At 40.8% G+C, this 20965-nt stretch overlaps 1 protein-coding gene across 5 annotated transcripts in view; it reads right to left on the minus strand.

Annotated features, from left to right (window-relative positions):
* Positions 1-20965, minus strand: part of miip (migration and invasion inhibitory protein) — a 27504-nt gene continuing 6539 nt past the window's right edge. Inside the window, exons 1-11 of one of the 5 annotated variants that reach the window (XR_007964075.1) lie at positions 6111-7638; positions 5028-5727; positions 4118-4272; positions 3550-3655; positions 2660-2771; positions 2495-2574; positions 2284-2410; positions 1963-2059; positions 1425-1659; positions 1025-1123; positions 794-903 (exon numbers count right to left, since the gene is read on the minus strand). Coding sequence is in view for 3 of the 5 variants with exons in the window: in XM_052075731.1 (XP_051931691.1) it covers positions 778-903; positions 1025-1123; positions 1963-2059; positions 2284-2410; positions 2495-2574; positions 2660-2771; positions 3550-3655; positions 4118-4255 (885 nt within the window). In the remaining 2 variants the exon portion in view is untranslated. Of the gene's footprint in view, positions 904-1024; positions 1660-1962; positions 2060-2283; positions 2411-2494; positions 2575-2659; positions 2772-3549; positions 3656-3733; positions 4094-4117; positions 4273-5027; positions 5728-6110; positions 7639-20965 lie in introns of those variants that run through there. The other 4 variants (XR_007964074.1, XM_052075731.1, XM_052075733.1 and 1 more) reach the window with 4 other exon arrangements.

Consider the following 20965-nt stretch of genomic DNA (forward strand, 5'->3'; position numbering starts at 1 on the left):
TTCTAAAAAAATCAGCATGTTTATTTGACTTGACATATAAGAATACACATTTATAATTTCTTGTAAAACTGACTATTGAGGCATGGTACAATAGTAGTTAACCTGTTTGCCAGGCAATGAGAGGTTCGGCGTTGGAAAGTTGGCTCGGGCCCTCCTGTGTGGAATTTTCACATTGTCTCCATGCTTGCATTGTTTTTGGATACTTCAACTTCCTCACACAGTCCAAATGTATGTTAGGTCAATAAGTCTCCACATTGTCCATAGATGTATGTGGATGTGAGTATGAATGGTTGGTTGTCAACATGTGCCCAAAGGTAGGCTGGGTTAGGTTCCAGCTCACTCGCGATTTGGCCAATCCAAGCATCTATCCATTCTCTAATCCGTTTAGCCTCACAAGGGTCGCGGGCGCGCAGGATCCTATCCACCTGTCTCCGAGCAGTAGGCAGGGAACTGGTTGGGAACTGGTTGCCAGCCAATCGCAGGGTACACATTGACAAACAACCATTCACACTCACATCCACATAGATCTATGGATCAATTTTTGGAGTGCCCAATCAACCTGCCATGCATGTTTATGGAATGTGGGAGGAAACCGGAGTACCTGGAGAAAACTCACGACACAGGGAGAACATGCAAACGCCACATAGGAGGCCAAAACCAGAATCGAACCCTACACCTCTGCACTGCGAGGCTGATATGCTAACTGGTAATCCACCGTGCCGCCCTGATGACAAGCATTCAAAAAAAATGGTTGAGGGAAAATACTTTTGGGGTCTGTCAGCTGTTAGTTGAAGGTCGAGGTCGTCTTTTTTTTCGTTTGGGCGTGAAGTGTTGGAAATGGTGACGGGCTAACGGAGTGAGAACTGGCGCTTGGTCCAACTTAAGACTTTTGGTCACCTGATCCTGAAAAAAAAAAAAAAAAAAATCAAAGGAATTGTACAAGACTGCTCTATAAATGACATTGGTCTTTTCAGATTGACCAGGCGTACCACCTAATGAAGTCAGAGTAGAAAGCCTTACTTACCTCTTGCTCAGTGCGCTTCTCCAGGTGACTTCGTAGGTCAAGGTTGCTGGGTGGTTTCAAGTAGCTCCGAAATGTGTTGGACCGACCCAAAAGGCAATGCTGTGTAAAAACAGGGACGGGACATGAAACCAGCTAATCATGCTGCATTTATACAATGTGCTAAAGAGTTTTTGGCAGACTAATTTAGTTACTTTACTGATTACTTTAAAAAGTAACTCAGATATAGTACTTCAGTGACTAATTGAGTTTAAGTTAGATTGCAAGATATTTGAATAGTTACATTCAGCAGATACCGACAACCCTGCTAAACATAAAAATGGCCTGGTTTTGTCACCTCGTAATTGAACGTGCATTTTTAACAGTGACATTTAAGAATCCTCTCCGTAAGTCGTCACCTTACCGTGGCGGAAGTGTTTTGTGTGCCAATGATCCGAGGAGCTACCGGTAAGATGTCTGCGTTGAGGGACCAGACAAAGCAGGGTTCAAAAAACCCCAATGATGAATACAAATAGTGGATCTAGCTTTCCATTGCCCAGAAGTGTAACGAGGGTCCCCCATCTGCAGCCAGGCCTGGAAACGGGGCTCGTTGGTGAGCGACTGGTGGTCGGGCCACAGGAGGATGAGTCATCAACGCACTGAAAACGGGCCCCGACGGATTTGTGACATCTATATTCAACCTACAAATATGAGTTTCACTTTCACGCGTGTTCCGTAATGTAGTTATTTGTTGAGAACCTTCAGTGAGTACCCTTGTGGTAGGAATCAGATGTCGTCCTGTATTTTATTTTTCATACATTTTAAATTTAGTTTGAAAAATTGACTGGAGAAAAAAAATAATGTGTAGATTTGTTTATGATTGAAAATGTGCACAATTTGGAGTAAAGCATTACTGAGTGATGCGTGACCAAAATCACTGGTGCTCAATCCATTTTACTTACAGAGGGTAACCCCAAACTATCGGTTGAATCAAAGCTGCTGCGGCGATGTGCTTTGTAGTCGTAAGATGGTAGCAGAGTGGAGCTAGGGATACTGACCCTGAAAAATGACCACACACACGCACACGAACGCACACATGCACACCACACCAATGAACAAAACCAACCACATGTGACATACATCATTTTGCCCCAAAATAACACCTTCAATGTTATGTTCTTGAAACTCTACTAGCATTATTTGCATTTTCTTTTCCTGTCGGTATGGAACACTTGGGCAGGAAAAGAGCAAACACTGTACATGTAAAAATTGTGTGATATTACCTGACAAGAGCTGGTTTCTTTGTAGTGTGGGGGTGTGAAGATTTTGGCTTTCTGCACACGGGACAGCATTCCCCAGGGTGAACAGGGACAGGGAACAGTCTACTGTTCAACTTGTACAAGAAGGTGCCTGGATAAAAAGTAGCAGGGATGAGCATTCTCAGCACATTGCACTCGTCAGTTGTCATAGCTGCAAAACAATGACGCATCTTACATTGATGATTATCTGCATCGGCAATCGGGTCATCAGTGTCTGCAAACAGTGACAGGACAGACTGCTTCTCTGGGGAAAATCTTTGAGGAGAACCGCGTGATAATCAGCGTCAGGTGAGGACGACAACAAAGGGAAAACCAGTGATGGCGGGATACAGGAACTCACTTGGCTTGGGACTTGTGCACGCATTCGCTTTCATTTTGCATTCGGAAATCTTGCAGTTCCTCGTAGAAATCATCCGAGCGTCCTTGCAGGGACTTCTCCACATCAAGGACACCTGACAGACAAAGGACAGAAGTCAAAAAGTTCAAGTCTTTTTTTTCAATTTTCCAAAATGGAGGTCTTGATGCTTAAAGGGGACAATCACTTTCTCCTTCACTGCATAATGTGCTGTTATGTTGTGTGCCCATGGCCACCTGGGGGCAATATAAAACAGAAATACAGATATACTGTATTGGAGTATCAGCTCCTCTTGGGGCTTCTTAGTACGGCAGTAATATATATATAGAGTGTGTGTGTGTATATATATATATATATATATATTATTTTTTTCCCCCTTTAGAGGATAGAGAATACATGCCTGCTAGAACTGTTTTATTGTCTACGCGTATCGTTTGTGTTCAGATACCCATTGCTTCAAGGGTAAGAACACTGCCACATAGACACGAAGGGCTGTGCTAATGAGTAAAAATGAAATACACAGCTTGCTTTTTTTCCTTGCTCATTCAAGGAGAAGCTGCACGAGTTAGAAAGTTCAGGCTCCACCTATGTTTTGTATATTATGTATATTGTGGTAACCAAAGCTGGACTTGCCATTGGCTCAGCAGTATAAGGGGCAGGTTAGGCACTTGCAAGAGACACAACCGGCCATTTAAAATTGGCTAATTTTAGCAAGACAAGACATAGAATTCTTGATCCTTGGGGTATTTTGACTAAAGCATGTTACAGACAAGTGATTAAGAGGTTTAAATTAGCAGGGGACATGCACAATATGCCTCCTTTAAACCTTATAACTGTGCTTTTAAAAAGGAACTAAACCCATTAGAAAGGCGTACCTGCTATCCAGTCATATCCAAGTAACGGCCGCAGTTTATGGCTGCTGTTTGAGGCCAGTTCCTCTGAGTGTTCACCATTCTGAAACGTGACCCGAGCACCCTTCCGCTGAACACAAATAAATAAATAAATATAATTCTTCCACAAAAAAAAAAAAATCTTAAAATGTTTTGAGACAAAACTGACCACATGGAAGTAGGAACTTATCATATTTCTTTCGGTGGAATTTCTATAAACAAGGCCCATAACAGTTTTATTTTTCATTTATCTAAGATATTTTATTTCTTGCTCTACATTTCAATGCCAGTGTTCAATATTCTTGAGAATAAATAGTTAATTGCTGTCCGAAAGAATGCACTTCAACTACTCTGCTTCAATATTATATTAGTAGCATAAAAAAAAAAAAACATCAATGATACTTCTATGACTATCATTTATCATGATAGTTTCTGAGAAAAGATAACATCCTTAAACATTTGTTATGGTGACAGATGTAATCATGACCCATCACCCATAAAAAAATACAATTAAAAAAAAAATATTGCGGCGATGTCATACGTATTTGCTCACCCGTTCTTTGTTGCGATGTGCAAGACATGACTTAACATCAGAAGATCCACTGTCGCCATCTTTGTGTGGTGATATTTCTGATGGTTGGGCACGTTGAGCAGCCAAAGATGGTGATGAGATCAAACCTCGAGTGCCCATTTGTTGCGCACACGTATCTGAGACATTCCAGATTTTTTTTAAATTCAGACCATCAGGCAGGAAAATGTTAGCTCTTTCCAACTTTGTGTTTACATTGTATGCAATTTTTTAACAACTTTATCTTCCCCAATGCCCAAGAGGATTGTTTGAATTGTAGCTTTGGTTGATTTTATGTTCGCATTGCAAAAAAACGTTTTCTTGCATCACCAGTACACAAAAGAGAGCAAGAGAGGCATGTTTACATTGATTCAACTAAGCAATGCAATTGGACATTGTTGCATAACAAGGTTCAAGTTTCATTCATATTTTGAAAAAGGGGCGTTTGTTTCAAAAGCATATTTGATCTGTCATGAAAATAAAACATTTATCTTATTTCTGCGTAAATTGTTGCGGGGGGGGGGGGGTGTTTTGATGCTTATTTTGGTATAAACGAAGCAAATCCCGGAAAAATAAACTGTCTGGCAACCAGGATACCCTGCCCACTGTCCGAAAACAGCTGGGATGGGCTCCAGCACACCCGCGACCCTTGTGTGGACTAGGTGTTTAGATAATGGATGAATGGATGGGTAACAAAAACGGGTTTTGAAAACCTTTGACAATTCCGTTTTCCTTAAGGGAAGACAGTTTTGTGCAGTATCGCGAAGTATATTTTTGTGCTAAATAACCACACTTGTTTTTAACGTAGCCCCATGTTGTATGTAATTAACTTAAGTGTAAGTTTCCACAAACAAGACATGCAACTCGTTGTCGATGCTTGATTTTAACAACGTACCTCAACTGCTTTCCACCTTTTCCCTCTCACTCAAACTTTCTGCCCACGAATTGTATGTCAAATGGTGATTACGTTATCAAAACGAACGTCGTTACACCCTAATGACATCATTTTTAAGGACAATACGACATCAAAATCACGTATATTTTTCTTCCGCTTTTAATAATGACGCCGTTGACTGCGCTTCGAACCGCAACCCCCTCACTATCACCATAGCAACGAGCGAACCCGGCCATCTGATTGGCTAACATTGACTAACAGAAGTTACCCATCATGCTTTGCTGTGAACGCCCTTAAAGATGCAGACGCGTTGAAATAAAAAATTTTTCAACGTCAGAGGGCACTCTTGCAGATGCCCTTGATTGATTCATTGATTTTATTTTACAAGAAAAGTATAATGATTTAAACATAAGATTTTTTTAATTAACTGTTTTATGGGCTATCATCTTTACAATACAATGCAATCTTTAATCCATATATCTTTTTCAGCCATTAATAAGATAAGCATGTCTCCTTTTCCTTCGTATGTTGAAGCCAGATGAATTTGCTCATTCTGAAAATATGACGAAAAAGTGACTTTGGTTGCCGCTGAATGTGAAAATGAACACTCTTTCCTTTGTGACATTAAAAGCTAAATTAAAAGTGACTCCTTCTCAACTGAATACACTCGTTTGGCTCCATGTCATGAAACAGTGTCTACCTAATTTATTCATTCATTCATTCATTCATCTTCCGTACCGCTTGATCCTCACTAGGGTCGCGGGGGGTGCTGGAGCCCATCCCAGCCGTCTCCGGGCAGTAGGCGGGGGACACCCTGAATCGGTTGCCAGCCAATCGCAGGGCACACATAGACAAACAACCATCCACGCTCACACTCACACCTAGGGACAATTTAGAGTGTTCAATCAGCCTGCCATGCATATTTTTGGAATGTGGGAGGAAACCGGAGCACCCGGAGAAAACCCACGCAGACCCGGGGAGAACATGCAAGCTCCACACAGGGAGGCCGGAGCTGGAATCGAACCCGGTACCTCTGCACTGTGAAGCCGACGTGCTAACCACTGGACTACCGGGCCGCTCTACCTAATTTATTGTATTTTCAAATGTATTTTATCGTATGACAAATTTGCAGTAGAAAATAAAAACGATCATTCACAGCTCTTCTTTTGATGGGTTTAGGAGTGATTTGCAACACTTTCTAATAGAGGCACGGGGAAAACATGCAAATTTCACACAGGAAGGCCGGAGACGCAATCGAACCCACGACCTCTACACTGTGAGGTCAATGTGCTAACCACTGTCCCACCGGGCCACCACAAGTATAATGATAATCTTATTAATTAGGACGCATGAAATTGCATTAAAACTCGCTGGCATATCATGGCAATTGTGTTTGCTTCGTGAACGGAGTGTGAAGACAGCAAGATACAGGCTTGCTGATCACTGGCGTGTTAGAAAGGGTGTTGTGAACTGGTCCATGTCCATGAATTCACATTAACGTTAGCAGCTGTCTTCCTTGCGATAAGAATGGGCATATTGATGGTTACGAAAAACATAACCTGATAGTGGTGAATTATGTCTGAAGGCCCAGGGCCTGCCACTGGGTGTCTGTATATTAGATGTTTTGTTTGAGGCAAACACTCAAGTCAATAGTACAGTGAAGTTCACGTCGGCGAGCAACACGTTGCTCTGCAAAACGTCTTGTAAAAGTGAGGTAGAACAGTCCATCATGGCTTCACCTACATTAAAGGCGTCCATCCGTGGCCTCACGAATAATATACTGTGCTGCAGGTGCTGCCGGGTCACGACCACATAATGATACGCCCCGATAGCCGCCCCTCCGCCTTCCCCGCTGAGCCACTGATGCGAAGCGGCGGGGCCAAGATGCCCACTCAATATTCCGGTCACGGTTCGCCAAGCAGGCCCAGTCCCGTTTTGATTAGTTGACCACAGCGGCGCCCGGTTGCACCCCATTATGAGGCGACGGTGCCAGTCACCAGGTTGTATATTCCTCCCTGTCTGTCCAATTAAACCACCCGCTGGTGGGCTACGAACAATTATATCCTGCCACCGTCGCTCATTAGGCACAGATGAACAACAACAACATAAATTTAAAAAAAAAAGAAAAGAAAAAAAAACACACTAATTTCTGTGAAGCAAGCATAGCAGAGTGTCATTTCAGTCGTGTGTCAGGAGATCAACAATGTCATATTTGAACATTCTATTGGACAGTCTAAAAAGGTAAGATTTGTTAAAAGTGAAACGACTCACTCTTTAAAGATGCTGCTCAATAAGGATCCTTTTCTCCTCTTGATATCACAAGTTTTTAACAGATGTTAATTTCATTATATTGCAACATTTTCCATACTATTAGACTTTGTTGTGTGTTTAATTTGTTTACATGACGATTGTATTCCCATACCATGATAACTTTTTTCCTCGTGCTACATTTTACTTGTACAAGTCCAACTTTTTCTTCACTAAAATTCTCATTTTCACTCTGTTGGTATTACGATTTGATTAGTAAATTTTAAATTAGTAAAATTATGTTATTTTTTTGTCATCGCACTTGACAAGGAAAAAAATATATAATTTTGAATGATTTCATTCACATCAAGATTCTTTCCCTTGTAATAGTACAACACTTTTCTCAGTATAATGACTTCTAATCTTAAAATAAAAATAAAAAATTCAAATTTGGGATTTTTTTTTCTTTTGAATGTCATGTTCGTGATATCAGAACAGGTTTCTCCGTAAAAATATAACTTTATTCTCTTTGTATTTTTCATTTTCATTCGCTCACCATTCTAATATTATGGTTTTATTTGAATAAATGACCATCTTTTTTCTCAATAATGCGACTTTTTTTTCTCAGAGATTATTCTCCTATTTTCAGAACATTTATTTTCGTAGCATTAAAACTTTTTCCCACAAAAAAAGTGGATGTTATCCTTTTAGTATTAGGATGACTTTTACCAAACAATACTGTATTGCTTTATTTTCATAAAATGCAATTTATTTTCTCTAATTGTCTGCTGTTATATTGCAACTGCTTTCTCCTGTATGCATTTTATAATATACTTTATTTTTGCAGAAAAACTTTTTTTTTTTAATTTGTAATTTTACAACAATTTCTCTAATACATAGTACCGGTAATGGTACATTTTGCCTACTGCATCCATATCCATCATGGCTTCACATACATTGAAGCCTTGCATCTGTGGCCGCAATCGTACAATGCTTTTAAAATGATAATGAATCCTCATCGCGATGTTTTTCTCAGGTAAAATTATATTTTTATCATTAAAATCAGTATCGCTACTTTTTCTTTTTTTAAATGTAGTTTTATTTTACATTGGGAGGAATAAAAATGAGGAAAAAGCCAAATACTGTGCAAATGAGGCATTTCCAATTCAGTGGATGAAAACACATTTCGGAAAATAACTGATGGACATCATTTCCCGAAAGCCTCACTTGTCATGGGCACAGAAGGAGGAACTTCAATTGTATTGCGTCTCCACACACTCATTTCCTTGGATTTATTGTGAGATGAGGCGGAAGGCCATCTGAATAATCTGAGGGAGGGGGGGTGCGGAGGGGAAGGAGGATGACGAGATGAGAAGGTTGAAAGGTTGGAGGAGCAGGAGGCAGGTGTTTGGTGAGCGATTGGTTGAGCAAAAGGTTCCAGTGAGATAACGAAAGGCGAAGGCATCGATTCTGCGCGCCGTCCTCCTGTGTTGGTGCTGTGCGGATGCCATTAGGATGAAGGAGATTAGCGCTGCCACAATGTGAGGAGAAGTTTGAAAGTGGAATGAGTCATACTGGGGGTTTTAAGACACACTTATTTCGCTATTGTCGTATTTCTTATTGCAGCAATACGTTCCTGGACATTCAAGCACTACCTTAAAAAAACAATATGTGGAGGAATGTTGCCGTTTTTAAGGTTTCTATGAATTTGTAAGCAGAACCTTGAACCCAGTATTTGTTGGTAAAATTGCATCAGCTCTGGCCACAAGAAAATTAACATTTTATATTAACAGATAACAAGCTAACAAATTGGGTGGAGCCATATTGTTAATTCCAGATCATCTTGTCTATCAACACAAAAAGTGTCGCAGCACTAATGCAAAAATGATAACAGTTGCTTAGGTAACAAGATGAGTTCCTGAGTAGCGAAAGCGCTCAGGCAGTGAAATAAGAATTTTACAACACACCCTCTAGTCGTGTCAGAATTTGAATGAAAATGGCAAAAATGCTAAAATGACAACACAGCAAGCAAGCGAACAAGAGGGGGTAAGGCAGATCAGTGAATGAAATCATCCTTCCATACAGCAAGATAGCAATCTGAGGACAGAAGGCGCTTGAGCAGACAGCAAGATAACGTAAGTACAGAGTGCGCTAAAGCAGAAAAAACAAAAAAGCATTTTCCATCATGCATTATAGAAGCGCTGCGTCATATTGATCAGAATTTGAAGATCATGGCCTTCAGCATGTTTGGAATGAAAATTGATACAACGCGAAAACTAAGCTAAGGCATAAAAGTTTTGATGTCTTTCCCTGCAGTCAGGTAAGATATCAAATAATTATTGATCAAATGCTATAAGTTGGCCTGCTAGCACGCAGAAAGCAATATTTTGGCCAGTGTGGTGCCATCACGACAGAAGAGTTACAACGCAAATTGTGATTAATGCACGCTCACGCATTTTCCCGCTGTGTGGTCAGCCATGTTCACTGCGCTGTTTTGTTTCCTGATTGATGGCGGGCAAGAGGAGGACGCTTGCTCGGTAGTCCATCAGTAGCGTGACCTCATTTAAGCTTTATATGCCACTGCGGGTCTGCTTAATAGGCCGTACGCCTCCACGAGACCTATTAAAATAGCGTGCAGTAAATCAGCAGAGGAGAAACACAACTGTTAATGGTGCCCTTCACTTGGTGGCTGAGGGCTGCACACAGACTTGTAGAAGGTCACAGGTGGGCCCATTCCTGCAACACTGTTATTCTATTCAGGCTGATAGTTGGGAATGCAAAATACAGTAGGGCCTTGACTTAAACTAAAATAAAATAAACCCATTTTACCCCAAAATAAACCCATCTTTACCCATTAAAATGAATGGAAATGCCATGACAGGGGACCACACATAGGGAATGGGCTGGTTTGCAAATAGTCATACCTGAGTTTTCGACCATAATCCATTCCAGAAGGCTGTTCGAAAACCAATTTGTTCAAAAACCGAAACCACGCTCTTTAAAAAAAAAATCTTGATTGAACACGTCTGCTCACAATGGAACGCTACACGAGGAAGCGTGTAAGGAAGGCGAGAGGAGTCAAGTGGCACATTCAAGTGTGCTCAGTTTGATTGAGAACCGATTTTCGTTGTAATCCAAGGTATAAAAAAAACTCAAAATTTTTGGTCGAAAAGTGATTTGGTCAAGTACAGAGATGTTCGAGATACGAGGTTTGACTGTAGCGAAAATTTGTGTGACAGCCAGTGAAATGCATTGGGAGGATTTTTTTTTCTACCGAATTCTTAAAAAAAACTAACAAAACAAAACACTGATTACCATTCAACATGCGTTTTCCACAAAAACAACAAAAAAAAATCAAAAAAAAGAAGAGAAAGAATGGGCAAAATCGACCCCCCAAAACCCCAACTAGCCTTCCCAAATATTTTAATTGAAAATTATTTGTAAAAAAATTAAAATAAAAATGCTACTGGTATGTAGTCAAGTCAAGTCAACAGTATTTATAGAGCACTTTCAAACAGCCATCGCTGCATACAAAGTGCTGTACATGGAGAAATTTAACATGCACAATAAACAGTAAGACAAATCGGTAATAAAAGGCGGTAGAAAGCACCAAGCAGTAAAATCAAGAACAAATCTAAGTCATGCTGAGTCGAATGCCAAAGAATACAAGTGAGTTTTGAGGAAGGCTTTGAAGATGGGCAGTGAGGAGGCTTGCCAAATGTTCAGTGGGAGGTCATTCCAGAGAGAGGGACCAGCAACAGAAAAGGCTCGATCCCCTCTGAGCATCAGTTTAGTTCTTGATACTTCTAACAAAGTCTGGTCCACAGACCTGAGGCGCCGGGCAGGTGTGAAGGGGTCCACTAAACTGTTAGAGCCAACAAACATTTTTGTAATGTGTATTTTAGAGATGCTGCTGTCGAATATTATTTCAATAGATGATTCAATCGAATTTTCTGTTGGTAAATTGATATTTATATTAAGATGTACTACAAAATCAGGATTTCACATTATTTTTGATCAATGGATTATTGTTGGTTTTTTGGCATTGTTTTATAATCAAAAAACTGATTTTTAAATTTTATTTAATTATTTCCATACTCTGCCTTTATTCTCTTTATTTGAAAAATATTACTTAATTCGAGTATAATTGCAGTGTTTTTCATCATTATTTCTTGAAATATTCCAACTTTTTTTCCCCCCTCATAAATATTATACCCTTATTTCTTGTAATATTCCGACTTTGGTCTAAGAGTCCTGCAAAAGTATTTCCCAAAAAACAAGATTTCATTCCACGATTGTTGCAATGTTTTTCACACAACATTCTCAGCCTTTTCTGATAAATGCTCGATATATTAGACAATGTTAGATGAGCAAAAGTACTTTTTTCTGCAAATATTAAAACTTTATGTCTCATACCTACCCAACTTCGTCATTAGATTTGAAAGTTTTTCCACTAATTGACATTGGTTGTTGTCGCTTCGTCATAATCGGCGATTGCTTTGCTTTGGAGAACGATACAAAAATATTGCTAGTTTACATAAAAATAAATAATCCATGATGACACTCAATAATAGCACGAGATGATTTTGCATCCAAGCTCAGTATTTTTCCTTTGTCCCCTCTAGCTTAACGTTTGGAAAGACATCATCAACATCCTAATTAAAAAGCTTTTAGAGTTTCTGTCCATAAACATGATTAGTGTTGGGATATTACGACAATGACCAACTGGAACAAGTGGCACGTGAGCAGATGCTGCTGCAAAGAAAAACACAGCTGGTCGCAAAGCAGCTGGAGGCAAAAAAAAATAAAATAACAATAAACAGTGAGAGAGAGAGTGAGAGAGCGAGAGAGAGAGAGAGACTTTTTAAAAGCACTCACGAGAGGAGAAATGCATTAGTCTGCAAGAAGAAAACAGCTTTTGATGTCTTTTTTTTCCCCCTTACATTAAAGTCATTTTTGATGACAGTGTTCCAGGAGGCCTCATTTCAAAAAGGACAATGCCGTTTAAAAGTACAGTATAGTGTCAGAAAATGCTTTTACCCAGCTGAGCACTTGAGCGGGATCACTAAGTTTTTGTCATTTTTGGATGAAATGCCACATGAAGAGAGAAACGGCTTATCTTTCAGATGAATACTGGTCAAAATCAAGTTTATATTCCAATTTTGACAGACGGATGGCAGACGTTTATTGCACCCAGTGGTTTTATTTGATTCAAGAGGGGGAAAATATAATTCATGTAAATGTAATATTTAAATAAATGGACACTTATGAAAACATATTGAGAGAATGTTATTTTGAGCATTTTGTGATGTAAGGCTTTATTCTCATATTTTAGAAAGTTGTTAAGACTTATTTAGGGATACATAAATTCATATTTTTGTATTTTCACAAGCAAATGATGATTCCTGAAAGAAATTAAAAACAAATTTGACAAATAATTTATTCTCAGGAGTTTATGACAGATTCAAAAAAATCAAGAATTTTAGTCAAAAATATTGGAAAACAATTCTCATAATATTAAAACGTTTTGTGTTAAACCTCAATAACTTGATTTGATGAATATAGTACACATGTCCCCCCATAAATTCATACAACTTAATTCTAATATATTGTGACTTTTTTTTTTTTTTTAGAATTCAGATTTTATTCCAGTAGTATTATTCTGCCCCACCCCTTGCACTATTAGAGCTTTGTTATTATATAACTATTATAGGGTTTTTTTTCCCCCGGGCCCCCCAAATTACTTTATCCTTGTCAAGACTTTTTTTTTCCCCTAAATTATTTTTGGACAAATACAACATGATGATAGCCATATGTCTTATGTTAAGAGTGACAAGAGATTAAATAATATCCAGAAGTGCATAAATAGTATATTTATATAAATATATACAGTATATTGATACATATACAGTATACTTATCATATGACAATATATTGCATCGCAGTCAACATAGGGTGGGGGTGGGGCGTGGACAGATCATTTACATCTCATATTATCCATCCCTTATCCAAACCGGTTTATCTTTACGAGGGTCGCGGGCGTGCTGCCTCCTATCCCAGCTGTCTTTGGACAGTAGGCGGGGGACTCCCTGAATGGGTTGCCAGCCAATCGCAGGCCACACAGAGATGAACAATCATCGGCGCTCACACTCACACCTAGGTACAATATTGAGTGTACAAATAGTCTGCCATGAATGTTTTTAGAATGTGGGAGGAAACTGGAGTACCCGGAGAAAACCCACGCAGGCCCGGGGAGAACATGCAAACTCCACACAGGAAGGCCGGAGCCGGAATCAAACCCTGCACCTCTGCGCTGCGAGGCAGACGTGCTAACCTGTAGCCCACCATGCCGGCCGACCTAATATTAATTCCAGATAAATGATGTAGGTGGGTATGTATATATTACTCATGACTGGAAGTCAAACAAAGGACTGGACACGATGAATATTTGAGGAAAAGCTTCCCCTCTGCTCAATGAAATCCAGTCATCAAATATTAAATGTGTTGCAAAGCTCCACTTGTCTTCCCGCTGGGCTGCTGGCCATCACTCATCATGCCGCGAGCTTACAGCGTTCACGTCTCACCAATTCATACAAAGCGTAATGCTGCATAGTAATATACGATATGAACACTCGCAAGGTCGTTTCTCATCTGGTCTTCGTCTGAGCAAGTACTTAATCTTGATGATCAGCTAATTAGAGCATTTAATCGGGTCCCATCATGCCAGTCACAGGGGACGATGAAATGGTGATGGGCCAAATTTTCCAAACCTCTCTCCATATGATGCAGTGCAGTTGCACGCCACTGCAACCCCCCCACAGTGGTCTCTCAAAACTGAACATTTTTATCTTTATAAAGGCAGAGGATTTGGTCATAGTCTTATATTGCATCTCAAAAGATTGTGTTGGTGTACCTAATGCTGTGGCCATTGTGTGGAAATGTCGAAGGCGGGACGAGGTCAGTTTATTTGATGAACCTCATTCGTTCACAAGGGAAGTGTCATGTCCCTCGCATATATAAAACAGCAAAACAGGATTTAAAAAAAATGCAATCTGTTAAAAATATGATGCCTATTTTTTTATTTATTTTCACAATCATTGGTTAAAAATGTCCATGTGACCAATGCATGACTTTTGTGTTTTTAAACTATATGGATCTCATAATTAAAAATAGTGTTTGACATTAATTTTGAAACAATAATTCACAAATAAATATTGAGCAACGTGAGACAATTGAAAAGGTTGTGAACTCTATGCACAGACACAACATAACATCAATCGTTGCTTTCTACTACTCGTCAAGCTGGTAAAAATGATGGATAAAAAGGATGCGGATGATGTCAAATCTTTGTGAAATGAAACCACCAATCTGAAACGGCTGCTCAGACATTTTTGAAGCATTGACTGAAATCGAGTCAGTAGTAATTTGTTGTTTTTTTGCAGGGGTGTAGGGGGGGCTGGGAATGGGTGCTCAAACGCAAAGTCAACGTCAGTCAAAGCTAACTCCATGCGGACTTTGTGCTTGTAATAATCTTTGGAACTCATCCACGTTACATTTGAATAAATATTTTTTAGAAAATATCGGCAACATGTACTACTGTACGTGACAATAATGTGTATAAATATTAAGAAATTCAATTTAGATTTTTAAAATACCTTCTTATTTATGCATTTCAAATAAAAACAAACAAAAAAGACTGAGTTTTCACAACTCCTCCCTCAGCTCATCTGAACTGCACTCACATGCGTTGTTCAACTTAAGGATAAAGAATATCTGGCCGTGAATACTGTTGAACTGTCTGTCTATGTGTGTTGCTGCTCCTTTGTATTCAATCTGTGGCGTTGTGTTTTAGCACCGAAACATACGTGCTAATTAGCGTTAGCCTTAAGCTAAACGATGTGGTTGTTATAAATTGACAGTAATTTTCTTAGTTTCACGTTTCGGCTGAACTTCAACATGGACTGGCAACAAACAGCTTGAAGAATCTTTTTTGAAGAAGTGTTCACGATTTAAGCTGACATCGTGAAAAACTTGTACGTGGAGTTACTCTCGCCTCAAACACTAGTGCCTTAAAAAAAAAGTACACAATTGTTTATATGATATTGAAAATACATGTACATGTAGAAATACATTGACATAACATTTACCAAGAAATATTAACAATAAGAAAAATACGGACGGAAAAAGAGGTCTATTTCAACTCACCTGGAGTTACGCAAACCCACACCCTCACACACACACGCTCTCAAACACACACACACGGTCCCAGCATTCTTCTTATCAGTAACACACCTTCTTCCTTCCCTCTCCCTCTCTCTCTTTCTCTCTCTCTATCCGTCGCCTCCCTTGTCACCCCCCCGAGCGGCACACGGGCTCACAAGTAGATCTCACCCTCGAGAAAAACGCAGCACGGACTCATTTCTCCACGCACCAGCTCTGAGTGGATGCTCACTCAGCAGGGGTGTTTTGAGATATTAGCGCGCTGTGTGTGTATGTGCGCGTGTGTATGTGTATGACTGGGTGAGAGTGTGTGTGTGGTGCTGGGGGGAGGGGAGCGGCTCGCCCACCTTCACCATCCCCGTTCAAAGGTAAGCTGCCGTTCTTCGTTACCGGGGTGACCGCTAATAATGATGATAATGAGAGGAGTGTCACTGAAAGGTGGTTGGAAAAGTAAATATTAGGTGCTATTCTTTCATCTGGTCATTAAAAACATTAATTTATATTTGTGGCGCTTTCTAAGATTCATGGCCCCGTTTTGACGAACACTGAGTGGTGAGCTTACTTCATGTCGGAGAATGGACAACTTTTAACCTTGAAATATGTTACCGTGACATAAGTGCACTCAGACCGTTAAAAAAGGTCATTGTGCACACTTTTTCTTATTTCGATTTGTAGAAATGATCCTAAAATCGGCAGTTGCTTTTGTTTATTTTCGCCTGAAATGTCACAAAGTGGTAGAAGTTGTTTGTAGTACATGCATCCAAGTCCTGAATGTATTTTGAACAATCTATGTTGCCTTGCAAGTCACCAGGATCCTTAAAAAACACATTAAGAATGCAGATGAGTTTTTCATATATATGAACTGTTTAGAAATAAATGTGTGTGTGTGTGTAAAACACACACACACACATATACACATAGAGAGAGCCATGGGAAATACTGTAGTCTCTCCAGCATGTCTTGGGTCGTCCCCGGGGCCCAGAACACCTCACCAGAGAGACATCCAGGAGGCATTCTAATCAAATGCCCGAGCCACCTAATCTGGCTCCTCTCAATGTAGAGGAGCAGTGGCTCGACTCTGAGTCCCTCCCGAATGACCGAGCCTCTCACCCTCTTTCCAAGGGAGAGCCCGGACACCCAGCAGAGGAAACTCATTTCAGCTGCTTGTATCCAGGATCTTGTTCTTTGGGTTACGACCCGGAGAGGGCATTCCACCCTTTTCCGACAGAGGACCGTGGTCTCAGATTTGGGGACGCTCATTTTCATTTCAACGGCTTTGCACTCAGTTCTAGTGAGAGTTGGAGAGCACGGCTTTAAGATGTCAACAGAACCATCTGCAAAAAGCAGAGATGCAATAGTGAGGACCAAACCAGACGCCCTCAACTCCTTGGCTGCACTAACCCTCAGTGGAAGCAAATCCAACATACTCTAGGCAATGCCCACCAAATCCTGACATAATGGTACAGGGAATGAACGGTTTGGCACACCGTATTTGCAAAGCACCCCCCAAAGAACTCTCAAAGGGACACGGTTGAACGCCTTCTCCAAATCCACAAAACACATGTAGACTGGTTGGGTCTACATGTTCTTGGCACCCTCAAGAACCCTGCCGAGGTTGTAGAGCTGGTCCACTGTTCCACGGCCGGGACGAAAACCACACTGCTCCTCCTGAATCTGAGATTTAACATCTCAACTGACTCTTCTCTCCAGCATCCCCGAATAGACCTTACAAGAGAGGCTGAGGAGTGTGCTTTCTCTGTCGTTGAAACACACCCTCCGCTCCCCCATCTTGAAAAGAGAACTACCAGCCCAGTCTGCCAAACCAGAGGCACTGTCCCTGACGTCCATGCGATGTTGCAGAGGCGCGTCAACCAGGACAGCTCCACGACATTCAGAGCCTTTGGGAACTCCGGATCTCGTCCACCCCCAGTGCTCTGCCCCCAAGGAGCTTTTTAACTACCTTGGTGACTTCAACCCCAGGGATAGGAGAGCCCACCTCGGCATAAATAAATAAATGCATACAAACACACACACACACAAACAAGTACCCGGTATCTATGTGTATTATAGAATTATGTATGATCTATCAGCAGCAATAGAATTACATTTGAAATATCGGACTCCATCACCCATCAATCATCCGAACCGCTTATCTTTCAAATGTACACAGCTAAACTGATAGATTTCTATGCAGAAAGTCAATTTAAGTGCTCCAAGGTTTTTTGTTTTTTTTTAAACACAGGTGCTGGGCATTAAAAACACATTGTGACAATATGTTACACAAGGCCTCCATTTCATGTCTTATAATGGCAGACAGAAGCGTCTCAATGCATTCTGATGGCTCTCTAGCAAGAGTGCCCTTCCGGCTCACTTTTCATTACTAAATATGCGTCCATGAGTATACATGAGTAGGGCTGTCGAGGGGGATTGTGGGGTGAGGGCGCTAATGGCCCGGCACGGTGTGACCCTGTCATTTACTGTCAGGCCAAATGACAGTGGGCCGTGATGGAAAAACAGGTGGTGCACAATACAACAGAATCAATCAGCAGTGGCACACCGCTGATTGGCATTGTCCTTTCGTCCACCCCAGCCGCACATGCTTCATTGTAAAATTGACTTTACGCGCTTATAATTATGATGTATGCCAATGAACGCCATTGAAATAGGCTTATGGCTCAAAGCCTAATGCTAATGTGTGTATGTGTGTGTGTGTGTCTATGCATGTGAGAGAGAGTTTTAATGGTGAAATCAAAACATTCAATTCGACACCCAAACTATTCAAAGCACATGGAGGGCGGTGATAAGTATGTCATGTTCTACATTGGGAGCATTTGTCTAACCATACACTGAGAAAGGAACAAAAAACTCTGTACTTACTCCAATGAGAAGTAAAGTATATGAGTATAAAGTGAACTCAAGCGTTCCGGTCATGATGAAACTTAATTTACTGACCAAGGAGGCAATGCTTTAAAAAGTGACATTTTAGCTTCCATATGAGTAAAATTAAGTTACGGCTGAATGATATTGACAAATAATCTAATTGCAAAATGTTTTTTAAATGTCAATATTGCAATTGCTATTGAATATGCGATTATTTTTTTGAAGGTCCTCTTCCCATGTGTGTGTGTTTTTTTTAAACAAGCAATAAATGAATCTACATTACAATATACAATATTTGATTTATTATACATCAATGGGGCGGCATGGTGAGTGACTGTTTAGTACGTTTGCCTCACAGCGCATAGGTGCAAGGTTTGATTCTGGCTCCGGCCTTCCTGCGTGGAGTTAACATGTTCTCCCTGTGCCTACGTGGGTTTCCTTCCACATTCCAAAAACATGCATAGTAGATTAATGGAACACTCGAAATGGTCCCTCGGTGTGAATGATTGCTTGTCTCTTTGTGCGCTGCGATTGGCTGGCAACCAGTTCAGGGTGTACCCTCAGGGTGTACCCTCACGCATACTGCGTGAAGACAGCTGGGATAGGCTCCGGCACGCCAGCGACCTTTGTGAGGATCAGCGGATTAGAAAATAGATGGATGGATATAGTTTAGGTACGATTTCCGCTCAAATAAAGGCAAATGAACCACATGAATATGAAAGACTTAATAAACACTTTGACTTGCAGTCTTTTAGATGTTCATTACAACAATTTGAAGTGCGGCATGAACAAAAAATCAGTATGTCATAAACTAGATTACAACTCAGGGGAAGAACAGGAATCTTGAGCACATGCATCTGATAGCTATATAGAACACTAATAACGAAAGAATCCAAACAAATCTACGGTTATATCACTTCAATTTTTCACGTTTCATAAAACAATGAGACATAAACATCCGAAGCACTGAACACATCAAGACACTTCCTCACCCAATTTCCTCGCCCACCTTGGAACTGCATAACATCAACAGGATTCTTAAAAAAAAAAAAAAAACATCATCAAGAACTCAATGAGGCTGTGGAATACAACTCTGGAGGCGTGAGGCAGATCCTGAACAGTCATCTGAATGGCGAGGGCATTAACACCTACGCCCTGCCAGTAATCAGATACCCCGCTGGGCTGGCATAATACCCTGGCCACTGGAAGACATGCAAGCCACTGATATCAAAACAAGAAAGCTCTTTTTAATGCATAGACGGTTGCACCCCACATCCAGCATCCTGAGATACTGAGGTTAGACCCAAAGAGCAGAAAGAGGGATGGGGAGCGTGGACGAGTGAGCGTCATGGGCACCATCAGGAAACAACAAGCCTCCAAGAACACATCAAGATGATGGCCCCCGAGGGGCAACCTGCTTTTGGAATAACTTGGGGAACTTTGGGAATAATTTGGGAATAAGCCCAGTAAGGAGAAGGAGCCAGATGAACTGTCATGGAAAGACAAGCCTCCGCATGGCATGTACGAATAAAAAATTGCATGAATCACAGCAGGGTGTAAGATACTGGTGGACAAGGTATAGGAGCGGCATAAGCAGGTAGCAGGAATAGCGAACCGCAACATCTCTACCAAATATGGATCCAGACTGGTCAGACTCAGAAGACAACAGTCGCGATCGAGTCACGTAGAAATCCCAAATGATAGCAACATCCGGAAAAAGGAACATTTAAAGCTGAAGAAATGCCAAGGACTGATGGAAGAACTCGAGAAAATGTGGAGCGCATAGGAAACAGTGGGGCCACTGGTGAATGGGACTCTGGGGGCAGGAAGCCCCAAGCTGGGTGGATGGCTTCGGCAAATACCAGGAACAACATCCGACATTTCAGTGCACAAGAGCGCAATACTGGGATCGGCTAAGATCCTGCGCAGACCCCTCAAGCTCCCATCCTTTGGAGAGGACATGAACTTTAAAAAGATACTAACATAAAACTAGTCACTCCTTAATTGTTCCAGACCGACAGGGAATGTGAAAAGGAATGAAAAAGTGTGCCATGTACAGTACAGCGGTAGCATCACTTACAAACACCCCTACTTTGAGGTTTTTTTTTTTTGCTTCGTCAGAACTTTGTCTGATGAAAGTCCACTCGCTTAACACCAACACAGGCTAATGAAACTAGCATTGACATTGTCATGATAATGAACGTTTAAACAACTGATATTTGCACACAGACGGTTTAGCAACACATGCAGACAGATAATGTTATTTAGAGGAACTGGCTGTATTATTATACATGAGTTGTGAAACTGATTACCGTAATATTCCTCTGTCCAATTTAAAACCCAAGTTTAAGACTGCCGCAACATCAACAGGGTGGTATCTACAAAGGCCACTGGGAGAAAGCTGCATAACTTCTGTTTTCTTTGCATTTAAATTCAAGTCAAACCCAGTTCCGTCCAGGCCTTGATTTGCTCCAGGCAGGACAAAAGTGACCTTAAGGATAAAGCGTTCTTTCTGCTCGACCGAACATAGATCTGACTGTCTTGGTGAACGCTAGATCACAGCAAAAAAAAAAAATACAATCATGCTTGAA

This window comes from Hippocampus zosterae, chromosome 9 (assembly GCF_025434085.1).
Source record: "Hippocampus zosterae strain Florida chromosome 9, ASM2543408v3, whole genome shotgun sequence".
Taxonomy (NCBI): Eukaryota; Metazoa; Chordata; class Actinopteri; order Syngnathiformes; family Syngnathidae; genus Hippocampus; species Hippocampus zosterae.